This window comes from Myxine glutinosa, chromosome 6 (assembly GCF_964187855.1).
Source record: "Myxine glutinosa chromosome 6, kmMyxGlut1.1, whole genome shotgun sequence".
Classification (NCBI taxonomy): Eukaryota; Metazoa; Chordata; class Myxini; order Myxiniformes; family Myxinidae; genus Myxine; species Myxine glutinosa.
In genome coordinates, this window is record NC_136266.1 from 132,374,895 (window position 1) to 132,398,452 (window position 23,558).

Consider the following 23,558-nt stretch of genomic DNA (forward strand, 5'->3'; position numbering starts at 1 on the left):
CATAAACACAACATTTGAGAGCAGGGACATCGAGAGATCTGTAGGAGGGAGAGGGCTTGGGGGGGGGGGGGGGAGAGTGGGAGAGGTATAAAACATATGGACACTGCAAGGACTTCCAGGAGAAGTGAGAATTTCAAAAAAGTGGATCCGAGTTGAATTAGCGGGGGTAGAAAAAAGATCAAGGTTTTGGATTATTTTTTTTGTATACTGAATCGAGGCTCGTGAAAGAGCTGACATTTACTTCACAAACAAATCAACCAGACAAACAAAATATATAAAAAGAGGGAGCGGAAGACAAGAGAAGGGGAAGCACACAAACACTTGAGAGCACACAACATTTAAGAGCAGGGAGATGTGTGGGAGGGAGAGGGCTTGGGGGGAGGAGGCGTGGGAAGGGGGGAGGAGGCGTGGGAAGGGGGGGGGGGGGAGGGGGTGGGAGAAGTATAAAACACAAGGACACCAAGGACTTCCAGGACAGGAGTTGGTATTTCAAAAAAGTGGAATTGGGGTGAAATTAGCGGGGATAGAAAAGATCAAGGTTTTGGATGGGGGAAGATAAGAGATGGTGGTGAACAGCTGTTTTAAAGACCTGGAGGGTGGAGTGGAATTGAAGAGAGTGAGGGAGTTTGTTCCAGAGGTGGGAGAAAAGAGGAATGAAGGAGTGAAGGTGAGCAGAGAGTCTTGATTTTGGCAGTTTAACCAGAAGAGGGTTGCAGGCAGATCTTGTGCGACCTGTAGGAATATTTGCGGGACAGAGCCCAGAGAGAGCTGGGGGTGCAAGGCCAGAGAGGAGTCGGTAGAAGACGGAAAGACCACCAACCTGCCTGCGGTGAGTGAGTGAGAGGCCCTTGGAGTTAGCTTCATCGTGGGAGATTCCAATGATTCTGAATGCTTTGGTTTCAACAGCGTGAAGACGAGCTAGGTGTGAGGCAGGAGCACCACCCCAGAGGGGAGAGCAGTATTCCATCGAGCTGCGGATGAAAGCCTTGTATGTGGTGAGCTCAGCTGTGCCAAGGAAGGACTTCGCACGACGGAGGATGCCCAGTCGGCGACTGGCTTTGGAGGCCAGATTTGAAATGTGGTTTTCCCAGGAAAGATCATGGCAGATAGTGAGACCCAAAAGCTTGAGTGACAGAACTTCTTGGAGAGGATTATTCAGAAAGTGGATGGGAGGGTTGTCCAGTCAGTCTTTTCTGAGAGACATCGTAAGAGTGTGAGATTTGTCAGGGTTGAAAGACATGTTCCACTTGTTTGCCCAGTCTGTGATTTTGTCCAGGTCTGCAGAGAGTGAGGAGGCTGCAGACTGCCGATCTGAGGGATGAAGAATGGAGCGACAGAGAGTAGAGTCATCAGCAAAGAGATAGAGAGAATTTTCAAGAGAGTCAGAGAGATCATTGATGAAGACCAGAAAAAGCACAGGGCCCGGAACACTGCCTTGGGGAACTCCAGCCTGAACAGGAAGAGGAGATGAGAGAAACCCATTCAGGGCCACACGTTGACTACGACTAGAGAGGAAGTCCGCCAGCCATGCATGGAGATTTCCATGGATACCAAAAGAGGAGAATTTGGTGAGCAGAGCGGGGTGCCAGACTGTATCGAAGGCACGTGATATGTCAAGGGAGACAGCTCTAATTTACTGTTTGGCATTGAGGACCTCCATCCATTGTTGAGAAAGCAGAAGCAGCATGTCCAGAGTAGAGTGACCAGGTCTGAAACCAAATTGATGATCAGAGATCAAGCCATTGGAGAAGAGGAAAGATTTCATATCTGAAGCAATGATGGATTCCATGACTTTGCTGATAAATGGGAGAAGGCTGATTGGTCTGTAGTTGCTGGGATCTGTTTTTGCACCTTTTTTGTGCAAAGCGGTGATGTTGGCAGATTTCCAAGCAGATGGCAGATGACCTTGAGCAAAAGAGAGGGTAAAGAGAACAGACAGAGGGAGTGAAAGAGCAGAACAGGATTTTAGGACCCGTGGGCTGATGCCGTCAGGACCCGTGGCATGGGGGAAGATAAGAGATGGTGGTGAACAGCTGTTTTAAGGACCTGCAGGGAGGAGTGGGATTGAAGGGAGTGGGGGAGTTTGTTCCAGAGGCGGGAGAAAAGAGGAATGAAAGAGTGAAGGTGAGCAAAGAGCCTAGATTTTGGCAGTTTAACCATAAGAGGGTTGCAGGCAGATCTTGTGCGACCTGCAGGAATATTTGGGGGACAGAGTACAGAGAGAGCTGGGGGAGCAAGGCCGGAGAGGAGTCGGTAGAAGACAGAAAGACCACCAACCTTCCTGCGGTGAGTGAGTGAAAGGCCCTCGGAGTTAGCTTCATCGCGGGAGATTCCAATGATTCTGAAAGCTTTGGTTTCAACAGCGTGAAGCCGAGCTTGGTGCGAGGCAGGATCACTGGCCCATAGGGGAGAACAGTATTCCATTGAGCTGCGGATGAAAGCCTCATATGTGGTGAGGAGCTCAGGTGTGCCAAGGAAGGACTTGGCATGGTGCAGGATGCTCAGTCGGCTACTGGCTTTGGAGGCCAGCTTGGAAATGTGGTTTTCCCAGGAAAGATCATGGCAGATAGTGAGACCCAAAAGCTTGAGCGACAGAACTTCTTGGAGAAGATTGTTGAGAAAGTAGATGGGAGGGTTGTCCAGTCGGTCTTTTCGGAGAGACATAGTAAGAGTGTGAGATTTGTCAGGATTGAAAGACATGTTCCACTTGTTTGACCAGTCTGATTTTGTCCAGGTCTGCAGAGAGTGAGGAGGCTGCAGACTGCCGATCTGAGGGATGAGGAATGGAGCGGCAGATAGTGGAGTCATCAGCAAAGAAATCGAGAGGATTTTCCAGAGAGTCGGAGAGATCATTGATGGAGACCAAAAAAGCACAGGGCCCAGAACACTGCCTTGGGGAACTCCAGCCTGAACAGGAAGGGGAATAAAAAATGAATGAATGATCGTTTTGAGGCCATTTTCTCCGCTAGAGTGGGTTAGCCTTGCGGGCCCCATGACAATCATGGTTCCCTGTTTGAGGCAATGTTTTTATCCGACTGAACAGGAAGGGGAGATGAGAGAAATTAATTCAGGGCCACACGTTGACTACGACCAGAGAGGAAGTCCGCAAGCCATGCGTGGAGATTTCCATGGATACCATAGGAGGACAGTTTTGTGAGCAGAGCTGAGTGCCAGACCGTATCGAAGGCACGTGATATGTCAATCGAGACAGCTCTGATTTCCTGTTTGGCATTGAGGACCTCCATCCATTGTTGAGACAGCAGCAGCAGCATGTCCAGAGTAGAATGACGTGGTCTGAATCCAAATTGATGATCGGAGATCAATCCATTGGAGAAGAGGAAGGATTTGGGAAGGATTTGATAGCCGAAGCAATGAAGGATTCCATGACTTTGCTGATAATTGGGAGCAGGCTGATTGGTCTGTCGTTGCAAGGATCTGTTTTGCACGTTTTTTGTGTAAAGCGGTAATGTTTGCCGATTTCCAAGATGCTGGCAGATCACCTTGAGCGAAAGAGAGGGTGAAAAGAACAGAGAGAGGGTGAGATGGAGCGGCAGAGCAGGATTTTAGGACCCGTGGGCTGATACCGTCTGGTCCAGTTGCAGAATCAGAGTCGAGGTTTGACAAAAACTTCTCCACCTTGTCAGGAGAGAAGGACACAGAGTCCAGGAGCAGTTGGGTTCGACTGGGTAAGGTGGGAACAGAGAGAGATGGGTTTGGGACACAAGATTTTGAGGCAAACACAGAGTTGAGGCATTCGGCTTTGTCACGTGCGGTGTCAACTGTGTAGCCATTTGAGGTAAGGGAGGGGATGTAGGAGGAACAAACACCAGAAACGGATTTGACCAGATGCCGCCATGATTTGGAGGAAGGAGACAGGTTTGAGAGTTCATTCTTGAGTGTGGAGAGACAGTGCTTTCTGGCACTCCTGAGGGTAGACACACACTTATTCCGAACTTGGTGGAAGGAACTGAGATTGCCTTCAGTTGGATTAGCCTTCCAAGAGGCAAAGGCAATTTGTTTCAGGGCAACTGCCTCACCACAAGACTCAGTGTACCAAGGACGGGAGGAAGGGTAAGACAACTGGAGACGAGATGGGATAAATGTGTGCATGAGAGAGAGCAGCTTGCTTTGGAAGAATTCCCAGGAAGAATTTATGCCAGAGGCAGTAGAGATGGGAGACCAGTCCAGATGATTGATGGCTGCTTACTTCCTGGCAATAACTTCCAATCACTTCCAACATCAGTTATAGACGAAGGAGAAATGCAAGTTATACAATCAAGCAGTCAGCGCAGCGTGCCAAATGGAATATCAAAAGAAGTGTTGAAATGACTTGAAAAAAAACTCTGATTTTTTTTTTTTATGTTGCCAAAACAAAACATTGTTGTTTTCAGCAAATCCTTTTCCTTTGGCAATAACGAACTTATAAGACAGTAGATCCACAGGCCAGTAAGCTTACACAAATTATAATCAATGACATAGAATCCAACATCACTGCCAACATCAGGTCTACAACTATCGGGGACGCCTCTCAGTGATGGTTGTACCCCCAAACGCAAGTCAGGGGTCAAATCTTCCCCATTCTTCCCTGCTGCCCGGATGTCAGGGCAGCACGGTCACAATCAGTGAGCCAATCGCACCCATGGACCGGCCCTTTCCCTGTCTCTCTCTCTCCAACTCTGTCATGGCCCTGACTTTGTGAAAGCGGGGTACACCGTCCTAGATGTGGGGGGATCTCTGGGTCGCTCCTGTGAGATCGACTGGCTGTCTCCACGCCACGGGCATGTTCGAGAGAACTGTCTGGGGCTATACAACAACAACAACAACAACAACAACAGGTCTTTCCTCTTTTCAAACAGCATGATCTCTAATCAGTTTGAATTATGTCCTGGTCAACTCAACTGTGGACATGCTGCTGCTTCTCTCTCAACAATGGATGGAGCCTTTAAATCTCAAACAAGAGGTCAGGACCATCTGTCTTGATACATCTTGGGTATTCAAGACAGTTGGGTATCCTGCTTGTCAGGCTTGTTGTCTGTGGCATAAAAGGCAGTCTTCATACCTGGCTTCCTCAAATCGTGCAGTCAACCCATTGATATCAATAGAAGCCTCTCCTCACATCTGCTCTTCCAGGCTGCAGTGCCTCAAGGCAGTAGCTCGAGTCCAGTCTTGTTCCTTATCTACCGAAATGACCTTTTCAAATCTATGGAACTATCTTCCTTTTTGCCGATGACTCCACATGGTCATGTACAGTATCCTATCCCACCAACAGAAAGAAATCAGCTGTATTGCTCTTTGCTGATTGACAATATATTAGATTAAAATATGGAAGGTCTTTCAATCCTAACAAATCTCACAATCTTACATGATGTTGACGTCGGCATGATGGGCCAAATGCATTTAGAAGCAAAGCAAAATGCTAAGCAAAAAAATAATACCACAAACAAGTTGGTACATATTGGTAATATCAATAAACAATTATTTAATGAAGTCAAATAAGTGATGGTTACTCACCAGAAAGGTTACTCTTCACGGACTTTCTGTTGGCCAAGGCAGTAGAGATATCACTGAGAAGATTTACTGATAATCCTTCCATACCTTTGTAACTTGAACCATGGTACATCGCCATTTTATCTTCTGGATCACTTACAAATTCTTTCAACTCCCCTTCGGTGATACTTCCAGCTCCCGCGGCCACAACCATGACTCCTTTGTCTTGCAATGCCTTTGATGCTTTCTTGGCTGCTTCCAAGTTATCAGGTGAGCTTCCAGTCAAGATGAACACGAACTGTGGAGCACCTATGTCTCTACGACCTCCTTTCTCCTTCACCAAGATATTGTCCTGCACATGTTGCAGACCAGCGGCCAGGTCGGACCGACCACTAAGGTGGGCAATGCTCATGACGGCATTGACTGCAGAGTCCTGAGGGTATTCAAAATAAACATCACATGAGACAGGAATCAAGCATCATTTCATTTCTCCCGCCATTGCTCAACAATAACAGAAATGATTGAACGAATATATTTCAATATACTTTTATTACATAGATTATAGGACATTGCACCTTGCTCGTAAAGTCATTCAAGTTGAATTCGGTACGTGCGGTTGAGGCATATTGGACTACAGCCACGTGGGTCTGCTCCAGTCCAATGTCTAGGCCAGCAATCACTTGCGATGCCAGTAATCGAATGAGCTCAAAATTACTCGGACCCACATCACTCGAGCCATCCAGCAAAAGAACGATGTCAGGGCCTGCGATGGGATACAGGAGCACCATTATTGGAGGATTAAACAGGAAGTTTTTTTTTTAACATGAGCTCGGGCTCGTACCACACACACATCTCACAACACACGTGGATATGCAGACAAACACACGAGACACAACACAGCACTGTTAGATGAGGCAAACAGCCACTGAAACACATCACAAACCACAAACAACACTCTCCCTGCACTGCCCTCTCTCCACCCCACCCCCAGGAGTACCTATGGCTACGGCTTCCTCTCCGCTCCCACCTTTTGTTCATATGTGTTCTGTACCGTCCCTCAAACAGTGATGACTCCATTGACAACTCCCTGTCTGACAACATGGACCAACTTATATCCACTCATCCCAACTCTCTCTAACTCATATGCCAGCTGGCTGGGTGTGGGTTCCTCTCTCACCAGCCATGGCACCTCAGCAAAGAACATCTGCGACTCATTGGGACTGACACAATCTGTCAATTTCCCGACCCGGATCTCAGTCAATGGAGTATCTTCTCTTCTAAACTTGGTTATGACTAACTTCCCTGCAAATGTCTGCTGCTCTTCTTCTGCTCCAATCGGTTCTTCTGATAATTTCCTTGTTAAAGTGGACATCTCTCTGGCCATTCTCTGAGAGCCTCCTCAGCGTCGACGAGTCTGGCATTTCACTCAGGCCGACTGGCATGGTCTTCAAGCAGCCATCAATCATCTGGACTGGTATCTCATCTCTACTGCCCCTGACATCAACTTTTCCTGGGAATTCTTCCAAAATAAACTGCTCTCTCTCATGCACAGATTTATCCCATCTCGTCTTCAGTCGTCATACCCTTCCTCCCGTCCATGGTACACTGAATCTTGTGGTTGAGGTAGTTGCCCTGAAGCAACTTGCCTTCGCCTCCTGGAAGGCTAATCCATCTGAAGGCAATCTCAGTTCCTTTTACAAAGCTCGGAACAAGTGTTTGTCTACCATCAGGAGAGCCAGGAAACACGATCACTCTGCTCTCAAAACTGAACTCTCAGACCTGTCTCCCTCTTCCAAATCCTGGTGGCATCTGGTCAAATCCGTTTCTGGTGTTTGTTCCCCCCTTCCATCCCCCCCCCCCCCCCTTACCTCAAATGGCTACAAAGCTGACACCGCACGTGAAAAAGCCGAATGCCTCAACTCTGTGTTTGCCTCAAAATCTTGTGTGCCGAACGCATCTCTCTCTGTACCCACCTTTCCCAGTCAAACCCAGCTGATCCTGGACTCTGTGTCCTTCTCTCCTGACAAGGTGGAGAAGTTTTTTGTCAAACCTCGACTCTGATTCTGCAACTGAACCAGACGGCATCAGCCCACGGGTCTTAAAATCCTGCTCTTCCGCTCCATCTCACCCTCTCTGTGTTCTCTTCACCCTCTCTTTTGCTCAAGGTCATCTGCCATCTGTTGGAAATCATCCAACATTACCGCTTTACACAAAAAATGTGCAAAAACAGATCCTTACAGAAACAGATTTATGTATGCATGTATGTGTATATATATATAATATAATATAATATAATATATATATATATATATATATATATATATATATTAATATATATATATATATATATATATATATATATATATATATATATATATATATATATATATATATACATATATATATACATACATATATATATACATACATATATATTACATACATATATATATACATACATATATATATACATACATACATATATACATACATACATATATACATTACATATATATATACATACATATATATATACATACATACATATATATATATATATATATTTATATATATATATATTTTAAGGCCATTTTCCCTGCTAGAGCAGGGGTTAGCCAAATGCTACAGAAACAGATGATATTATATATATATATATATATATATATATATATATATATATATATATTATATATATATATATAAATATATATTACCGATAGGCTGCAATATAATGTTATCAATGAAAATAAAGCGTACCGCCTTCTATCAGCTGTATGTCAATGGAAACTCCAAGAGCCTCTCCCAACTTCTTTCCCAACAATGGCAACAGCAAGAAAATGTCAGAGACGTCACGTTGGTAGAACCTGTAGCTTTGAACTGGCTGGCTGGCTATGAAATCCAGTTGATCAACCGTAGCCTGTCCTGTTCCAACGCATAAATTTTTACGCCATCTGAGTGCAAGGCAGCTGCCTGGGTCAGTGGGTCAGCTTGGAATTTGCTTCCAGCCAAAACAATCGCCACCTGTGCAACAAACACAGGGAAAGCTTTTGATCTGCATCTACAACATGAACAAAAAACCATCATCCTCTTCAATAGTTAAATAAACAAACACAACCAGAACGACACTCGGTAGAGCGCATACCCCTGCCAGGCTGAACAGTTTATATTTTGTATCCACTGATGGGCCAGATCTGGATTCGGACCTAAACCAAAATCTAATCAGCTTGTTATTGTCACCTAACCAACTCATCTACCTTGTTTTCTCACAAGTCGTTCACAACTTTTTGACGTATCATGCTATATATTGTTTTTGGCCCTTTCTATCAATGGTGAATAATTACTTTAAAAAATTCTAGTATCCAGATCCGGATCTTCACCCAAATCTAATCATTTCGGCGTTGTCACACACTCATACTGTCAACCAAAATATCGTCAGAATCCGTCCACAACTTTTTGACATATCCTGCTCACAGACAGACAAATCAACAGACAAATAAATAGACCAGAAAGGACATCAGGCCTTCCAGGTATGATGAAAATCGAGAGAATCAATAATTGATTGAATAATTAATTGTGTAATAAAATAAACAAATAATAATCATAAAATAATTGATTTCATAATCAATTGGCTAATTTCAGCTGAATCTGTAACCTTTTGAAAACCAAGTAGTTAATGGAATAATTAAATAAATAATCAATTAATTGATTAATCAATAAATCAACCACACCCTTAACAGCAAAATCACTTGGTCATGGTCATGTCCAAATATCAGCTTTCGAGCTCAAAAGGTGCCTGAAATATTGCCCAGAAGCCATATCTTCCCCCATCCAAAACGTTGATCTTTTCTATCCCCGTTAATTCACCCAGATCCACTTTTTTGAAATACCGACTTCATTCCTGGCAGTCCTAGCAGTGTCCATGTGTTTTATACCTCTCCCACAACCCCCCCTCCCCTTCCCATGCTACCCCCCCCCCCAAACCCTCTCCCTACCACAGATCTTCCGATGTCCCTGTTCTCCACTGTTGTACTTGTGTGCTTTCCTCTCTCTCCCCATAGTCTCCCGCTCCCTTTATTACAAGTTTTATGTGTCCGTTTTTTTTGTGATTAATGTTAGCTCTTATACGAGCCTCGATCTTGTATACAAAAAAAAGAAAGAGAAATGAAATACATATGCACTTAATTAATCGATAATAATGAAACAAGAAGACGTCATGCGGAGCACGATACTTGCAAAATCTGCCCCCCTCCCCCAAGAAAGAAATTCCATTGATACAGGAAATTGTCCATTTCATCAAGATAAAATTGACAATCTTGATCAAAGCTCGGGTGAACAGGAAGAAAAGTGATGATTTTTCAGATAAAAAAATGAAGATTTTGAAGGTTGACCTTGAGTTGACCTTTGACCTCAAACATAGTTCGTTTCCCTATTTAGTGACTCAATGTGCAAATGCTGTTCAATTTTCAAGTAAATTGGATGAAAATTGAGGATTTTAAAATCTTGGCCTCTGGTGACCTTTTGGCCAATGTTGACCTCAAAAATAGTTGGTGGTTGAATTCAGTGACCAGATATGCAAGTCCTCTTCAAATTTCAAATCAATCGGATGAAAATTGAGGATTTTAGGAATATCGGCAAAGTTGGTGACCTTTGGCCTATGTTGACCTTTTGACCCCAAAAACAATAGGCTTCTCAATTGGGACAACCTATACAGCTTGGTGAAGTTTCGTGACGATCGGTTTGGAATTGTGACCTACGGCCAAGCCACCTCCTCTGCGACCAGAGTGGTGAGCCTTCTCCAACGTGCGCTGCTGCTCGTAGCCTTCGCGCGCACTGACCCGGGCAGCACTGCTGCTCGTCACCTTCGCGTGCACTGACCCGGGCAGCACTGCTGCTCGTCACCTTTGCTTGCACTGACCCGGGCAGCACTGCTGCTTCTCACTTTCGCGCAACTACATACTACAACTACAACTCGCGAAACTCTACAACTACAGCTACAGCTCACGTGTAGAGAGCTGCATCTCGCGCAACTACTACTCCTACTCTGCAACCTCGGGAAGCCTGCGAGGAACCTCAGCAGCCTCCCCCGAGGCCTTGACCAGCCCCCACGGTTGGCTCAACCCCACGGCGGGGCCGTCCCCCGTGCGAGTGCATTCTGGGGGGGACGCATGTAGCGGTTACCTTATTGGGACATAATCCACGTGCACGGACCAGCGTGGCTTTTGATTGTGTGGGCGTGACGTACGCGCGGTTGTTGAAGCCACGCCCTCCGAAGACGGTGTTGGCGCTATAAAAGCTGTATGAGTTCCGTTCGCGTGAGGGGATTTCTGTTGAATAAAGGAGCTTTGAACACCTAAGAAATTGCCTCGTCTTCTCGTCATCCGCAACTCCTAAACAGCCTCAATTTTTGTCCTTTGGAATCCTCTGTAAAGTTTGACGAAGATAGCTGAAAGTGTTCACGAGTTATTGCTCTCACAGACAAACAAACAAACGAGACAGATGGACATATGACCAAAAATTTCAATTTTCATCATAACAAACTAGAACGTCACTCGGTAGAGCGCATACCTCGACCAGGCTGAACAATTCATGTTTTGTATCCATTGATAGCCGGACCTGGATCCAGACCTGAACCAAAATCAAATCGATTCGTCCTTTTCACACACACAACCTGTCCACCAAGTTTTGTCTGAATCCGTCCCTAACCTTTTGAGATATCCTGCTCCATATCGTTTTTGGTGATATCTCTCAATGGTGAAGAATCACTTTTAAAATACCAGATCCGGATTCTGATAGAGATCTTCACCAAAATCAAATCATCTTGCCCCTCCTTACCCTCCATATTTGAACGCCACCACTTACATTTAAATATTTATATTCTGTATGCAAAATGATAAGTGATATACAAAGGATCTCCAGTCTCCACAGGACTACAATGAATGTAAGGAGTGGTCGCGAGCTCCTCCGACACGACCTTGAAAAAGAAATGAGGCCATTTGGCCCATCATCGCCATGTTGCACTCCCAGGTAAACTTTGGCTACAGCTGTAAACATCGATCTTCTTCATGTTTTCCTAAAGCCTAAATAACCCGATCTTGATTAGGACATCAAACCTATTGTAAATAACACCAATCAGGGGTGTGGGCTTAAATCTGATACAATGAACTGTTATTCAAGGTTTTGATTCCACATAAACTGAGGTGGTCTCAGAATTAGCATGTTGCTTTTTTATTGTTTATTTTAAAAAGCAAGCTATCTCACTAATATCATTAAAAGAGGAGGTAATCTACCTGCCACATCTGACCGTGCCTACAGGTGCCCAAGTGACGCGTGACAATATTTTGTGGTTATCTTTTCAAACCCCTCAGGTCAACTTAAGGTGGGCAACTTTTAGGCCTGCATGGAAAGAAAATCAATTCACCAAAAAGTTGCAAAAATACAACAAAACTTCCAAAACAACCTGCCATACCTGGATTGCACCTTCATGAGCACGACCTCCTGATCTTTCTACAAACTGCTCTCGTCTCAACAATGCAAGCCCTTCATGAAGGTTTGAGGGCCCGCCCAAAGGCTGGATGTTCTTGATGGCGACCTGCATGCCTTTTGCAGCTTCATACGTGTTGAGGTAAAACTCAGATCGAGGCTGATGTCCATACTGCACAAGCCCCACGCGAACAATGTTTGGGTGAATATTCATCACTCCCAGAAGAACCTCAACCACCCCCTTCATCTGTTGGAACTCAGCTTGGCCTCCATCTTCCGAGCCATCCAGCAGAAACACCACATCCGCCTCTGTGCAGGACACAGTGCATGATGCAAGTCCCAAGAGTCAACAGCCAATGGTTTTGAACAACGAAAATGATACAAGAAGCTATTGGGTTCTTTAGGACATTATATACATATACCTGAAGAAGCTTAATTGAACGCAGAACATGTACACTAGGTAGATGTGACATCATGGAGAAACAAAGGTGAGATACAGGGAGCAATAATTGGAGTCACAGATCACAGAGCAGGATAAAACATTTTCCATCATGATTCAATGTAATTAGCATACTAAAAAAAACTTAGTAAATGGATATAGAATAAAGTTTAAAAGATATGAATGAATAAAAAAAGTTTTTTTTTAACGTATAAAGGTATATAAATACAGTAATACATTTTCACAAGAATAGAGCACGGACAATCCCCTTCAGTTGGCATCCATGGGGACGAGGAAATTACTCTTGAGGAAATGCTCCACTGAGTACAGTGTTAAAAGCGGCGCCATTGTTATGACGTCGCTGGTACCCAGAGTATCCCGGGAAGTGACGTTAGTGCCAGCACTTCCCCCAAGCTCAGTGGCTGTGTTGTCTCGTCAGTATGTCTGTGTGTCGTTGGTTGTTATCTCCATTTGTGGGGTTCAGGAGGTGGAATGGAGTCCTCCCAGGACCCATCCATCTCCACTTAATTAAGGACCACAGTTCATGGACCAAGCTGTTCAAATTTTTTCAGAGTTTTGTTACAAGGACTCTTTTCAGGATCGTCACCGAACCCCGGATTGCCTCCAGTTGTAGTTCATTTGTGGTAATATTCCAGGGGATGTTTTTTTATTATTATCCCAGTGAGGTTCTTCTTCATCATTCCTGTTGCTCCAATTATCACTGGTACAATTTTGATGCTCTTCAGCTTCCAAGATCTCTTCACCTAATTTTTGCGGTCCTGGTATTTGATCATTTTCTTGATTTCTGCGTTGTTTAGGCCAAAATCGCTGGGTACTGATATCTCAATCATCAATGCTGTATTCTCCTTTTTGTTCCTGAGTGCAATGTCCGGACGCAATGCTTTGTTTTCTGTGTTCAAACTCGATGTTATAATCAGGTCGTACGTGAGCATGATGTCCTCATTTCCAATGATTGCCCTTGGTTCGGGTTTCCATGAGTTTTCTGGCACTGGGATGTTTAAATTTTTGCAGATATGCCAATGAATCATTTTGCTTACTTTGTTGTGCCATTGTGTGTGAAGTTGTTCTGATAATAGTTTTTTGCATCCTGAGAGCAGATGACTCGTACTTTCTGTTTCTGTCTTGCAGAATCTACATTTGTCCGTCTGGCTCAGTCCCCCCCCATCTTACTATAATTCACCAAATGTCCGTCCGTCCGTCTGTCTGTCCGTCCGTCTGTTTGAAGGTACCACAAAAACGGCTGAACCGTTCACAACGATATTTGCGAACGAGCGGTATTCAATGACAAAGGATGGACTATAACCGAAACAGGCCCGGACTGGGGGGGGGTGGGGAGGAGGGGGGGGGGGCACGTGGCAGGTGTCGGCCCCCAACATGCGGTGTACATGCCTATTTACAAAGGCCCCAATGCGCTGCGTGCGCAGGCCTTGAACTGTCTGGAGTCCACAAGCCGATTCTATCGGGTTCATGCATGTGCAGAAATGTCTACGAGCCGAATTTATCGGTTCTAACCGCATTCAAATTTACCACGCAATTACCGCCTCCTGGATTCGATGTGCATAATATATAATAATAATAATAATAATAATAATAATAATAGTAGACTCCAGAGAGTATAATAATAATAATAATAATAATAATAATAATACTAATAATAATAACTAGAACTGCCACTTTAAAACTGTTGGCAGTGATGACCGGTTTACTCGCACCCACTTTTGATACAACCCCACTTTCATTGGACATGCTTGACACAACCCCCTTGGATACAACCCCGACACACACACACACACACACACACACACACACACACACACACACACACACACCCCCTACCCACACCCACACCCCTCCCCCCAAACACACACCCCTCCAACAACACACACACACACACACCAACCCCCCCCCCCCCCCCCCCGCCTACACACACACTTCCCTGCATCCCCACACACACACACATCCCCCCTACACGCACACACACACACACACCCCACCTCCAACACACACACACACACACACACACACACACACACACACACACACACACACACACATCTCATTTTTTCATTTGTTCCTCACAATTCTATCCCTCTCTTTCATTCACAGACACACACACACACACACACACACACACACACACACACACACACACACACACACCACACACACACACACACACCCCACCCCCAACACACACACACACACACACCCCACCCCCAACACACACACACACACACACACACACACACACACACACCCCACCCCCAACACACACACACACACACCTCGTTTTTTCATTTCTGTTCCTCACATTCTATCCCTCTCTTTCATTCACACACACACACACACACACACACACACACACACACACACACACACACACACACACACACACACACACACACACACACACACACACATCCACCCCCCCCTCCTACACACACACACATCCAACCCCCCCCCCTCCTCCACACACACCCCCCACCCCCCCCTCCCCCCAACATACACACATATCCACCCCCACCCCCCCCACACACACACATCCACACACACAAACACACGCACACATACCCCCACCCCCCACCTCTAACACACACACACACACCAACCCCCCCCCCCCACCCACACACACACATTCCCCCTACCCCCCACCCATATACACACATAAACATATGCACACATCCCCCCACCCCCACCCCCAACACACACACACACACACACACACACACACACACACACACACACACACACACACACACACACACACACACACACACACACACACACACACGTATCCCCCCACCCCTAACACACACACAAACACATGCACACATCCCCCCTCCCCCCACACATACACACACATCCAACCCCCCCTCCTCCACACGCACACCCCAACCCCCCCCCCCACCCCAACATGCACACATATCCACCCCCCCCCCCCACACACACACACACAAACACATCCACACAAATGCACATCCCCTCACACACAAACACATCCCCACATGCATACACACACAAACACACACACAAACACAGACCCCCCCCCCCCACACACACACACACACACACACCACACACACACACACACACACCCTCCCCCCACCACACACACACACACTCACACACACACAAACACACGCACGCACACATACCCCCACCCCTAACACACACGCACACACCAACCCCCCCCCCCACCTCCACACACACACACACACACACACACACACACACACACACACACACACACACACACACACACACACACACACACACACACACACATCCCTCCCCCACACCCACACACACACACACATCCCTCCCCCACACCCACACACACATCCACACATGTCAATCCAGGCACTGATTGCAGAAAAAGCCATTTTAAAAAGAAAATTAACCTGAAATTGCAGAGACAGAATTATTTATTTTATCTGAGAAGCCAAACGATTCTTCTTCTTCTTTAGTGGCCCAAAACTTTGTGTGAAATGCGATCGAGTTTTAAAAAAGTCAGAATTTGAGCAAATCTGTTTCATTCGTTTGTTCATAGACCTCATCTATTGACAAATCCTCAATTGGAATTTAATTTGAGGTTGAAATGACCGCAGGAGATCGTGTGATCGTGATCACGTCCTGGAGGGACAAAAGAGTGCTTTCTTCTTCTTTAGTACCTCAAACTTTGGGTGAAATGCGATCGATATAAAAAAAAGTCAGAATTTGAGCAAATCTGTTTCATTCGTTTGTTAATAGACCTCATCTATTGACAAATCCTCAATTGGAATTTCATTTGAGGTTGAAATGACCGCGGGAGATCGTGTGACAGTGATTACATCCTGGAAGGACAAAAGGGTGCGTTCTTCTTCTTTAGTACCTCAAACTTTGGGTGAAATGCGATCGATTAAAAAAAAGTCAGAATTTGAGCAAATCTGTTTCATTCGTTTGTTAATAGACCTCATCTATTGAGAAATCTGCAATTGGAATTTTATTTGAGGTTCAAATGACCGTGGGAGATCGTGTGATAGTGATCACGTTCTGGAAGGACAAATCAGTGTGTTTCTTCTTCTTTCAACAATAAAGACTTATAGCTTCGAGACCGTACATCCAATCATCTTGAAATCTTGCACACTTCTTCCGCTTGATGAGAGCTGCATTGCATTAAATATTCAAGTCGATCCATGCAGTGGTTCAAGAGTTACAAGCTTTTTAAAATTTAACTTCCATTATTTATTGCGGCCAAACCATGTGACTTATCAAAACGTCTCAAGTAACGTTGAAACATACCCCCATGAGGAACATTTGTGTAAAGTTTCCACTCGATATCTCCACAAATTATGGAGGGGATACCATTTCTAGTTTGAGCTTTAAAACGTCATAACTCTGAAACCATGTGTCGGATGACGTCGTGCTCGCTGACTTTTTTGTTCGTCATGGGTATGCGAATATGCATGCCAAGTTTGGGCTCGATCCGTTCAGCCGTTGCGGAGAAAAAGGGGTTTTTGTGTTTTTTCACGAAACACAAGATGGCGGCCGAACCATGTGACGTATGACTTCGAAAATTTTTGCATTCTGAGTTTTCTTTAACTAAGCATCTGGGAAAAAAATGCCATTTTCAGGGGAGAAATTTTTTTATTTGACGAATTCTAACCTCTTAACGTTAGCATTTATAATATACTCGATACACATGTCTTTTGTTCCCATTGAAGAGTTCTTTAGAATGAGCCATTCCTCAATTTTTTCCATTCAGCCGTTTCGGAGATACAGAGGGGAAAATGTGAATTTGTTTTACAAGATGGCGCCCACACCACGTGACCTATGACGTCATACTTAGCATTAACAAATTCTAGGAGCCGAGACGATCATTTGATGAAAATTTCCTGTCAATCCGACCAGCGGTTGCTGAGAACATTAATTATGAAGTTTTCAGAGGTGCAAAATAGGGCGGAAGAATAATAAGAAAAACTCTAGCAGTAATAATAGGTTTCCTCTCCATTTCATGGAGAGTAAACCTAATAATAATAGTAGACTCCAGAGGGTTAAGAGCCAGCTGTACGTAATTGTGTGTGGTGCTAGCCTGGAAATGTCAAAACGAAGGTTACTGACCTTGAAATGATAGAAAATAATGTATAATCAGTTATGAGGTTAGTTAGCTACACAATACCGAAAATTCGGTTCGATTCTGACAACTTTGAAAATTTGACCTTTGTGACCTTGAATGGTCAAATGTCGAAGATTCTGAAATTTGTTGGAAAACTTGTATTTCATGATGTATGTGATAATATAAGATCATGTACGACATTTCACCCTATCAGGAAGTGAACAATGTAATAAAACCATCAAAAATCGACTTTTCTAAATTTCGTGACCTTGTGACCTTGGGGCAAAAATGAAAAATCGAGCTCTGTGGGACTAGACACATGACATTGGCCTAACCAAACATCGAAACCCCTGTCAGATTCCACCAAACCCCTCGGAGAAGATGTAGCTTGAACTCGATTACCCCTAAAAAGACATCTTTTTCGGGCGTCGCTCCACCCACAATGGGCGCAATACGCCCATTCTAGGCATGACGCAACTACATCATGATATCAACCTCCCACCCAAGTTTCATCAAGATCAGATGATCATCGGGTAGTTATGCTGCGGACAGACAGACAGACAGACACACATCACAAATATAGTGGTCACTCTGTTTGATAACTCGTAAACCAATATCGAGTTCAAGTAAATGACATGCCATGATGGTTTCTAAACGTGAAGTTCGCGGATCGCCATATGCAGATTCGCCACGGACCCACGATCGATGTTTCTATACGTGAACGTACCCGTTTGTTTGCGAACGGGTACGTTTTTCATGGAAGTTCTTCACGAACTTGCTGTCCATGTCTGACGTGCGACTGAAGGTGCTACAGGAATGTGGAATTTATTGGTTTCATGCTTTAGCATTCGCCGTATCTGCATTGCCTGTTTGCTTCCGGCCTCCCACGCCTGCGCAGCATGGGTATCTCACTGGTCGTTTAAAATCCATTGGTGTAGTGTCCTTGATCTTGGGCATTCATTATGATTTGTTTACTGCCCCAGTTGAGCTGACCTATTAGCCATTCTAATGAGCCTTCTTTGTCTATCCCCACTCTGCCCAATTCTTTTTTGTATTTTCCTGCCCGTGTGTGTGTGTGCGTGCGTGCGTGCGTGCATGTGTGTGTGTGTGTGTGTGTGTGTGTGTGTGTGTGTGTGTGTGTGTGTGCTCTATTCCGAGCCTTAGCCCAAATATATAAAAAAAAGAATGGAAAATAGCAATATGTACTTACTTTGTTCGCCTTGAATTTCAATAGATAATTGAAACACTTCTGCAAGCTCATGCACCATTTTGTGCATCTCCAACATGAGACCTGCAAAGTCTCTGTGAAAGTAAACAAATGTTTGCGCTGGAAAACTTCCAGCCAATTGTAGCTCATCGAGTTTAGCCTTTCCTGCTCCCAAGACAAAGACAACCACACCGTCATCTTTGAGTTTCTTTGAGTGTCTCGTTACATCATCTGTAGAATCACTTGCAGTCAAAATAATCAGCACCTGAAAAGACACGATCGTTTTTTATCACCACGTTGGTTTTGTTTAACTTCCCAGTTGTATGTTAAAATTACCAATAACTTATCCTTTAGCCCCACGTTTTGGCAGCCAAAGTAAATTATGGTGAAAATATTTGGGAGGGGAATGAGGGGCCGTGGAGGTGTTAAGGAAATGTAGCAAAAATTATACATTTAAAGCGTATAATGAAATTGAGATTCCAATTTTAACTGTTCTGTCACAAAATGAACAAGGGTAAAAAGACACAAAATGTCCTAGCCCCTGTGATTTTAGTACTTTTGCACAAATTTGTATGTAGTTAGAGGGAACCAGTCAGCCATCTTTGGTTGGATTACAAAACAAAATATTCTGCATATGCATACTCCCATGTATTGTCTTTGTGCTGAGTTTGAACAAAATCGGTCCATGCATGTTGAGAAATGGTTGGGGACAACGTTAAGTAACAAAATGGCCGCCGGTCTGCCATCTAGTATCTAATCTCGAATAAAAAACTAGATGGTATTCATAGAATACTTACGCTGCGCAGTCAACTTGGTGCAAGCCAACTCTTCTGTTTTGAACGTTAAAAAAAAAATTTGATCCAATATGGCTGCCAGAGCGATGACATCATAAATTTATATTTTCTAATATAATTGTTGCATAGATCAACTTTCAATAAATTTCAAACTAGATCAGACTAAGCGTTGCCCTTGTCGAATTATGTCATAATTATGGCACCAATGACGTCTTCGTTAACAACACCTATTCCCCATATGGAGTTCTTTGCAATGAACAATGTTTCAATTTTTTCCATGGAGCGATTTTGGAGATATAGAGGTGCAACGTTTTTGGGTTTTTCCAAGTTGGTGCCTATACCACATGACCTATGACGTCATGATGATCATTAAAATATTCTAAAGGAGGGGGTGCTCCTATGGTGAAAATTGTGACAATCGGACCAACAGTTGCAGAGAAAAAAAAAATCACAATGATCGGATAAGTGCTGTATTTGTCAAATTATGACGTCATAACGAAGGCACTGATGACATCATCATTAACATATCTTATTCCCCATGGGGAGTTGTTGACAATGACCAGGTCTCAATTTTTTCCATGGAGTGGTTTCAGAGATATGGAGGTGTGAAGTTTTTCCAAGATGGTGCCTGTACCACGTGACCTATAACGTCATAATAATCATGGAAATACTCTGAAGGAGAAGGCGCTCCTATGGTGAAAATGTCATGTCAATCGGACCAAGAATTGCAGAGAAAAAAATTCATACTGATCGAATCAAGCATTGTACTTGTCGAATTATGACGTCATAATTAAGGTACCGATAACATCATCATCAACATATTTTATTCCCCAAGGGGAGTAAATGATAATGAGCCATGTTTAAATTTTTTCCAAGGCGCGGTTTTGGAGATATAGAGGTGCAACTTTTACCGATTTTTTCAAGATGGCGCCTGTACCACGTGACATATGACGTCATAATTAAATATTCTACAGGCGGAGGCACTCCTCTGGTAAAATTTCGTGCCGATCGCGCCAAAGTTTGCCGAGAAAATGATTTTTTTAAATGCAGACACGGACGCACCCACGTATGCACGCATGTACGCCACACGTACGCATACAAATGCTTAACCCTGCTTTTTGCTTCGCAAGCGCAGGGTAATGAAGTGCATATGTAAGCCATCATTCATTATCTGTGTGACAAGTTTGAACAACACCGGTAAATGCATGTTGGAAAAATGGTTGAGGACATGTTCAATATCGGGTTTTTTTACAACTAGATCGCACAATAAAGTGAGGTGCATGTGTATGCCATCATGTGCTGTGATTGTGCCAGGATTGAACAAAATTAGACAATGCCTGTCAATAAATGGTTGGGGACACATTTAAAGAACAAAATGGCCGCCAGTCAGCCATCTTGGATCTTATCTCAAAAACGAATGACGTGCGTATGTAAGCCATCATTCATTATCTGTGTGCCAAATTTTACCATCATCGGTGAATGCATGTCCGAGAAAAGGTTGAGGACGTGTTCAACATCATGGGGTTTTTTACAACTAAAATGGCAGCCAGTCTACTAGTTGGCCATCTTTGATCAGATCGCAAAATAAAGTGAGGCGCACGTGTATGCCATCATGTACCGTGCTTGTGCCAGGTTTGAACAAAATCGGTCAATACATGTCCGAGATATGGTTGCGGACGGACACTCGGGACGGACACACGGACGGATGGACGAGACGCAATCCATAAGCCCCCATTTCGGATCAAGTCCAACGGGGGCTAAAAATAACGGCATTCATTTCCACCTGACCTGAGGATGTCCCAGGTGACTTCTACTTCCTGCTGCCTCAGCGAACTGATCATTCCGTAGAGAATGGAGGGCGTGACCGAGCCGAGGTCTGCCTGGTGATTTTGGAGCCCCCAAGAGTGCCCTCTGAGCGCTTTTCAGAGAGTTGTGCGTGTTGAGGCTGAATTCAACGTTGGCATCGCCACCATACACTGTGAGGCCCACACGAAAGCCATCCTGGCCGATTTGCATAATGTTCATCAACGCCTGGGCAATGGTTTTCATGTGGGAGAAATCCTCAACACTGACATCATCTGAGCCGTCCAAGAGGAAGACCACATCAGCAAATTTGTATTGCCCTGTGAAAAATCCACGCAAAGGTACCAATTAAAGAAATACTATATAGTTGGCTTGGATCCTACAAAGTGACTTTCCTAATGCACAATAAACTATAACAGAGGTTCTTCAGATCTAGAGTACATCCTAAACAAAGCGAGAATTCAACAAAATGTAAAAATTGCATGAAAAGAGAAAAGTAAATGATCTGCGTTACCAGGATGTTGTGCTTCGATGCAAATGGTCACCAGAAGCAATTGCCAGATGGAGCTTGACCTCAAGGTGACCATTGTTCTGCTGCTTGGGAATGTTGGAACAAGAGTTAGTTAACTGGAAGTATAAGTGAATTGATCTCAATAACCCACAAACGCTTCACCCATCTCGGAAACATAATGAGGTTATTGCTAACAATATATTTCATAATTATGAAAAAATTAAGAGGAGGATAATTGCCATGTGGTAGATATAGATACTCAATGTCGACGACATGTAGTGCACAGTACGGTATATAACACATCAATACAACGTGAGTTGATAGATACAGATACAGGTGTCATACACCCACATCTTTTCTTTGTCTTATGTTTCCTCTTTTTTGAATTTCAAATACTGTAACCCGATGTTCTCTTCTATATACAAGTGAATGAGACGTTTGTTTGTTTGTTTGTTTGTTTGTTTGTGACGCTACATCTCTGACCTCCCAAGGTTAATCACAACGAAACTTAATCGATCACATTTTTTTTACCATGAGACACCTTACTAGGGTTTTAAACGGTTGTTTTCTCACCGTTCATAAACTTATAAACACACGAGCCACCACCTGTCGCGGGGAAGGAGTGGGAGTCCGGAGGGATGGGAGGGTGCAAGGTGGGAGGAGGCAGTGGAAGGGGTGAGGTGGGAGGAGGGAGGGAGTGGAGGTAGGGTAGGAGGAGGTGGGAAAAGGGGAAGGAGTGGGTGGTGGGAGAACCCACTCCTTCCCCTTTTCCCACCCTTCAGAGGAAGGTGGGAGAATGCAGGGGAGAGGGTGGGATGAGGGAGGGAGTGGAGGTGGGGTAGGAGGGAGGGAAGGAGAAGGTGGGAGGAGGGAGGGAAGGAGGCGGTGGGAAAAGGAAGGTGAAGGGGTGGGTGAGAGTCCACAGGGATGTGGGAGATTGCAGGGGAGAGGGTGGGATGAGGGAGGGGAAGGGGTGGGTGAGAGTCCAGAGGGAAGTGGGAGATTGCAGGGGAGAGGGTGGGATGAGGGAGGGGTAGGGGTGGACAGAACCATAGAATACTAGAGTTCAGCAAACTAACAATAGACGCCATGTTGTTACTCAACTTTAGACCCTAAGACCCTGAACACTTTAGACCCTAAGACCCTGAACATTTTAGACCCTAAAACCCTGAACACGTTAGACCCTAAGACCCTGAACACTTTAGACCCAAAGACCCTGAACATTTTAGACCCCTTATACTCTGAGAGCTTTAACTTTAGACCCTTATTGAAGGATCCCTTTAAACCCATTAACCCCTCAATACCCTCGATACCGTTAAGACACTTTACACCATTGAACTGTCACAACCCTTAAGACACCTTAGACCCTCAATATTCTTGACATTTTAACCCCTCAAGACCCTGAAGCCACTTTAACCCCTCAAGACCATTACAACCCCAATAGACCCTCAAGACACTTCAGACCCTTTGACCCATAAGACACTTTAGACCCTTTAACCCCTGAAGACTCTTAAGACACTTTAGATCTTTAAGATCTTTAGACCCTCAAGACCCTTAAAACATTTTAGATCCTCAAGACACTTTCAACCCTCAAGACACTTTAGATCCTCAAGACACTTTCAACCCTCAAGACCCCATTATACCCTCAAGACCGTTATTCAATCTCTATGGTGCTTGAAGTGGAGTGGGAGTCCAGAGGGAGGGGGGGGGGGGTGGTATGG

General features: G+C 44.5%; 1 protein-coding gene across 1 annotated transcript in view; it reads right to left on the reverse strand.

Moving 5' to 3' along the window:
- The window catches only part of LOC137429452 (uncharacterized), a 397,376-nt gene that overhangs the window by 332,052 nt on the left and 41,766 nt on the right, over window positions 1-23,558 (reverse strand). The window contains 8 exon segments of the mRNA XM_078781072.1: window positions 5,512-5,920; window positions 6,063-6,250; window positions 8,245-8,377; window positions 8,380-8,508; window positions 11,954-12,276; window positions 18,733-18,994; window positions 21,312-21,646; window positions 21,841-21,920. Coding sequence (XP_078637198.1) covers window positions 5,512-5,920; window positions 6,063-6,250; window positions 8,245-8,377; window positions 8,380-8,508; window positions 11,954-12,276; window positions 18,733-18,994; window positions 21,312-21,646; window positions 21,841-21,920 — 1,859 coding nt within the window.